Here is a 6160-nt window from a genome sequence, read left to right as displayed (position 1 = left end):
ACAGTGATAAAGATCAGAAATGATTGTGTTGTCAAGGAAGTGACCTGTGACTGCACAGAACCCCATCTTTGTGAGAAAGCAACCCACTCTTAAGTGCACATCAGAGAGGCTTTACACAGTGACTGGCTGCAAGCAGGACAACCGTGAGCAGCATTTTGCTTGTTGAAGGCACAGGTCCTCGTCATCCTGAGAGAGGACAGTCACTGTGTGCGACCTCTGAAAAACTGTCAGCTATCATAAATCTGACTGCAGTTTCAGCCTGATCTTTTTTTTGAAAGTCCCAGACTCTTGGGGCACCCCTGAATATCCTGATGTGCCTACTCCTTCTGCAAGAAGTCAGATTTCCAAGGGATGGAGACTCAAAGGAACATGATTGCATTACATCACACAACAGGCAAAAATAAATACACGACTCTATAGTATGGGCATGAAACTACCACAAAGAAATATCTCAGACCCCACAACTGCAGCTCACATGCTAGCAATACCTGGTAGGGTCTAAAAGGTGTCAACTGTCCCATAAAGCATTTACCTACTATGACTTTGATCAACTGTACTTATGGGATAAGCAAAAATGTATGAAAACACTCTATTTTTTTTTAAAGACAAACTTCCTTAAATACCAAAGAGAGAGATCAATTTCACTTGACAGTGATCAGGATATCCAAATTAAATAAATCACTTTATTTAATTTGATGATCTTCAAATTCAATAAAGTGATCTTAAACATTCAAATAGTAAAATCTGATGTAGAACAAAGTCCTCAAATGTTAACTCCTTTAAGTTACATCTAGTGGAACCACTAGGGATAAAGGCTGAACTCATCATCTTGGTTTATGATGGAAACTGCTATCCTCTGACCCAGGGATCAATGACCCAAGATCACTGATCTTCCCAATGATCATCTTAGGTTTCCATAACAAGAATGGACGAGAGCCAACCGCACCTTGCCAGTGACACTGAGGGTGTAGTCGTCACACAAACCCTCTTGGAAGAATGATGGACCCACGCCTTTGCCTGAGGAATGATCTCGAGCTCTTCTAGCTTTTGAAATTCCACAGTATTGTGAATGCTCTTTACAAACACAGTGATACTCAAAAAGGAACCAACAAGAAAACATAAGTTGCATTTATTCACGTCCACGCCATCTAAAGCTACTGTGTACAGTAATCAGGACTGGAGAAGGGACGATTTAGTATCTAAAAACAACAACAAAAAACACTGGGACATGCCCCCTGAATTGCAAGTTGGAGTTCGTAAGAATATACTTGCTGGCAAGCCAGTTTCCTCCCTGAGAAGCACACTTCCCGCTTCCTTCTCTCCTTCCAGCGTCTTCTGTCCCTCTCAGTTAAGGCCTGGACAGTGTGGGATGGTGTTGCAATCTCTCCTGCAGAGCTGTCAGTCGCCTGTGGGCTCGGGCTGCATGCACTCAGGCTCCTGGTCGCTGGGCTCTGTGCTCCGCCACCGCAGCTCCTCCACCGTCTGCAGCAGGGCCGACCGCTCCAGTTCTAAGGTAAGCATGGCCTGCTTCAGCTTGCTCTCACTGCTCAGGAGCTTCTCAATGGTGGCCTCAAGGCTTTGGATCCTACCATTTGCCACCTGCAACTGTTCAAGGAGGTCAAGGTTCTGTTTGCGTAAGCTGCTGTTGGTTTTCTCTAATTTATCCATTCTTTGGTTGTCACTGAGAGGAGAGGAATCGATAAGTTCTTCTTGAAGGACGTGGTACTCAACTTCATAAGCTTGTAACTGTTTAGCGATGTCCATTTCAAATACCTGATTGATGGTCTTTTCCATCTGTACCAAGCCAAGGTTGGGTAGCGTGCTTTTTATAAAGTCAACTATGGTTTCTAGGTTTTCATGCTGCAGAATCAAGGGCTTATGGCTTCCCAACAGACTTAAAGCCACTTTAAATATGACCTCTGTTCCCTGAAGAAAAATCATATCAAAGACTCTGGCTACGAATCCCAGCGGGAACTGTGAGGCAAACATGGTGAGGAACCAGGGGGCAGCGTAGAGGCTGGGGCCGATCTCGTGCTCCTCCAGATGATTGTAGAGGTCTCTGTGGTAATCATGAAGCAACCTCGAGAGCTGGTACATCTGGATCTGTAAAATAATCATGTCTGGCCGATACTGTTTCCGCAGCCCCATGTCAAACATCAGAAACTTGAGCATTTTAAACGCCTCTTCCTCACTCATATGAAGAAGCAAAATGCCTGCTACAAAGCTGAGACCTTGGCAATATCCCACTTCCTGGTCTAGAAGTGAGTAGGCCTTCAAAATGTTGTAAAGCGATAGCTGTCCTGCTCCAAGCTGGGCAGAGAAGTATGGGTGTGTAGGAAAGGTTCGCCCAAGGTCAATAAGAATCGCATGCTGCTGGGAAGTCAGCTGCTTTAAGAGTTCTTTGTATGGCACATCCTTTGGCTGCTGTTTGCTGGGAAACTGGTGTTTAAGGTGGAATTGCTCAGCTAGAAATTTCCAGATTTCACCTCGGTGATGACGTGGCACACCTTGCCCAACAGCCAAGTGCATTTTTTCCATGTCAAACTTAATTTTTGATCTTCCTGGAGTGCTAAGCATCTTTTCCCACACTGTAGTTACTTCTTTAAGACAGGGAGTAATTTCTTCATAATCGAGCTTCAGGCGCTTGTTCAGCAAATCATTTTCAGAGGCTTGGAGCTTCTGATTTTCCTTCTCCATTCTAAGCAGCAGTATCTGTTGAAGAATAGCCTTTTGCCACAGCTCTCGGAGCTCACGAGATGTCCTTTTCTTTTCCTCTGGTGGGGGGCCAAAGGGCCCATCTTCACAAACTGGTTCTAAAGGAGATCGTGGGGGAAGCTCTCCCAGCTCTGAATAATCTTCATATCTGCTGGAAGAATCGCACGCCTTCTGCGGGGTGGCTACTCGGAGGAATATCTGCTGCCTCCAGGAATGCCTCCGGGTCTTCACAGGAGTCCCACCAGAATCACCAAGATGGTTTGCTTTGGATTCAAAGTCCTTTCGTTCATGAGGCGTCTCTGTGCTCACTGAGTGATACCTCATAAGTTTCCTTTGCGAAACCCCCGGTGACCCCCGGGCAGGTTGTGGAGGTTCCTGGCATTCCATGGGGAAGTGACTCAGGGTGTTTGCTCGCCTCCTGAAGGCCTGCTGGGGCGACAGCGGAGCTGGCTCTTCTGGGAGATGACTCTCCGAGTCACTGGACAGGTCCTCCGAGGAGCCGAGGAGCTTAAAGGAGCTCTCAGAGATGGGCAAGGCCTCCTTTTCACACACAGATAGCTCCCGGGACAAAATACTTTCTAAAGACTCTGTTAAAGATCTCTTTGATTTGTTTTTCAGCATATCTAGCCTAAATCGAGTGGCACTGGGTGGTAATTCACTTCCAATATTCTCTGCTGCCATCTGCGATGTCTGCTTCATCTCCCCAATATGGATGTGTTCTTTCTGTTTCTCTTCATATAAACATCTCAGAAAAGAAATAATCAATTCATTCTCTCGCTGCTCATTTCTTGGTCTCAATTTCTGAACCTCTTCAAAAATAGTCGCCTGCTCCTGATTGGTTAATGTCGTCAGGTGCTTTTGCAGTTCTAGTTTTGTTTTGGAAGAATTCATTCCCTCTATCCTCTCACAGAGCTTGTGCAGGCCTTGCAGGGGGCAGCCCTCGCACAGCTGGGCTGGCGCCTTAGCCGTCTGCTGCACTGCGGCCACCGTGAAGGCCTGTTTCAGGGTCATCATAATTTCGTCAACCAGAGCCTCATTTGTGCACTGAAACACGTAACAGACAAAATGAAAGCCGCCACCTCCGGAAGACTCCCGACAGATAAACCCAAAGTGGTCCACGTGTCTGATGCCCTGAGAGCAAAAGGATATCTCCTTAAAATTTTTCTCCAGTGCTATTTTTTGGGTGTCAGGATTGATGAGGTAAACTTCAGACTGGCCAATCGTGAAGAGCATAGTTCGATTTTCCTCGATATCTGTGGGCTGCACAATATTGTGTCCGCTAATGAGGTGGTTCTCAATGTCGCTCTCCTCGAAGGAGCTGAAGAAGCCGCTGCTTCGGAGGCCCCCATCCTGCAGCTCCTTCCTAAAGGCCAGCGAGCGCAGGCCGGGCTGGGAGAAGGACTTGCGCATGGGCCTGCGCCCAGGCTCCTGGCTCCCTGTGGGCGCGGCATGGGGCGGGTTGGGGCGGGGGCTCTCGGAACCCCGGCTGCCGCTGACGTGATTGAACTTCTCGATGCACTCGTCGATCAGGGCCGGCGGAGCCTTCTTGTGCGCCACCGTCACGCGGCCGCAGAAGAGCACCTCGAACTTCTTGGAAAACGTGTCGTCGAACTCGGACGGGCAGTGCAGCTCCTCCTGCCGGGCGATCTTCCCCGCCTGACGGATGGAGCTGATGATCTCAGGCACCTTGGCCACCCAGCTGAACAATGGTGACATCGCGGGCCGGGCGGCGGCTCTTCGCCCGCCGGCTCCCGCTCACTCCCGCCGCCGGCCCCCGCTCACTCCCGCCACCGGCCCGTGGGCCCGCGGGCGGCCGGGGGCGGGCTTGGGGAGCTGCGGGGCCGGGGCATCGCTCTCCCCGGCGGCGGCGGCGGCGGCGGGCTCCACCCAGTTCGTCACTGCCCCCAAGTTTCAGCTTTTAGAACATTTCAGATTTCAGATATTTGGATAAGGAACACTCAACATGCACTTTTATATATTAACCTTGTTTGCTATAAATTTCATATATATATATATATATATATTGTTTAGTTCTAGTAGCTTTTGAAACGTATTCCTTAATTTTTTTTCCATAATCATCTCATTTTCAAGAAAAGACAATTTTCTTTTTCCTATTCAATCATTATGCCCTTTATTTTTCTTCTTTTTATAATGGTTAGTGCTTACAGTAATGTGTAGAAGAATAGTAGTGAGATGAACATTCTTTTTTCCTGATTTTATGTGGAATTTTTCAATATTGCACTTTTAAATAGTACCCTGCCTGAAGATTTTTTGTAGGTTGTGGAAATAAATAACACCTAATAATAACAGAGAGAATCTATATTTATTCAGACTTTTTATAACAAGAAAGTCAGCTGTCATCATATATGTTTTGCAGAGACTCAAAGAAAGGCTGAGGAATAGGAAAGTTTTGTACTTGGAAAAGGAAAGCTTTTGGATATGCTCTGCTTTAAGGTTGTATGGGGAAGCTGAAGATGGACTAAATAAATAAGGGGAAATGGAGCATCTTATGTGATCAGTCAGAAAGCATACTTGACTTTCTCTGATGGGTCCTGAGTTGGCAGCGGGGGCAAAAATAGGGAACCTGGCAATCATTAACTAAATCTTATTCATTTGGGGCTGGTTGATGCAGAAGCTGTGGTTTGGCTTCCCAGGCAGTTTGCTACAAAGATGTGGGTCAGAGCTCTATTTTTATATATGGTCTGGCTACCCCTCCTCCCATTTTGTCATTAACTAGCTTGTGAGGCATTGACCAAGTCAATTCAGGGAAGTTTAGAGATTCAAATCTTCATGACTTAGAGACTGTTTAGTTGTCTCTATTGCCAACCATATTATGAGATGTTCTTGAACTTTTTGCAGTTTTGTAGTAAGGGCAATATTCTGGTGAGAGGGCTGCTATAAAAAGGAAGTTAAGACTGAGTTGAATGCAATTGGCCAGCATCATGACTGCTATGACAAAAACAAGAACAATGAGTAGTTCCTATAAAATGCTTCAGAAATAAAACCCCAGTTGTCCAACTCAAGTCAAGAGAACAAATCTTTCAGGTTATGACGATCAGCCATAGAGAGCCAAGTAACTTCTTCCTTAAGGCAATATATAGCTTATTCCATCTTGCTGTATTAATCATGGTTATTGTTTTTGTTTTGCTTTGACATCGTGAGACCATATGGGTTTCAACACAGAGTGCTCCTCCTAGGGTTAGCTAATTTCTAGAAATACTAAACAACTTGCCTATGAGCATGTTATTTATATGCAAACCAACCAATCCAGAATCCACACCCTTACTTGACTCTTATTATATGGCTCCTGTGGTCTGGGACATTATCCCTCTGCTTCCGTCACCCCAGAATCAAGTGCTGGAACACTAGGGACTAAATTACACAAAAAGTACTCACACTACCCAGTCTTAAACCTGCTCAGCTGCTTACACTGTCTCACTCATTC

General features: G+C 46.2%; 1 protein-coding gene across 1 annotated transcript; it reads right to left on the bottom strand.

Annotated features, from left to right (window-relative positions):
• Window positions 1–1113: 1113 nt before the first annotated feature.
• On the bottom strand, window positions 1114–4614 carry LOC129526873 (TBC1 domain family member 1-like). Its single transcript, XM_055362722.2, has one exon. The coding sequence runs from the start codon at window positions 4429–4431 to the stop codon at window positions 1399–1401; it is 3033 nt and encodes a 1010-aa protein (XP_055218697.2). The 5' UTR covers window positions 4432–4614; the 3' UTR covers window positions 1114–1398.
• Window positions 4615–6160: the final 1546 nt, after the last annotated feature.

This window comes from Gorilla gorilla, chromosome 16 (assembly GCF_029281585.2).
Source record: "Gorilla gorilla gorilla isolate KB3781 chromosome 16, NHGRI_mGorGor1-v2.1_pri, whole genome shotgun sequence".
Classification (NCBI taxonomy): domain Eukaryota; kingdom Metazoa; phylum Chordata; class Mammalia; order Primates; family Hominidae; genus Gorilla; species Gorilla gorilla.
This window is presented reverse-complemented; position numbering and strand designations above follow the sequence as displayed.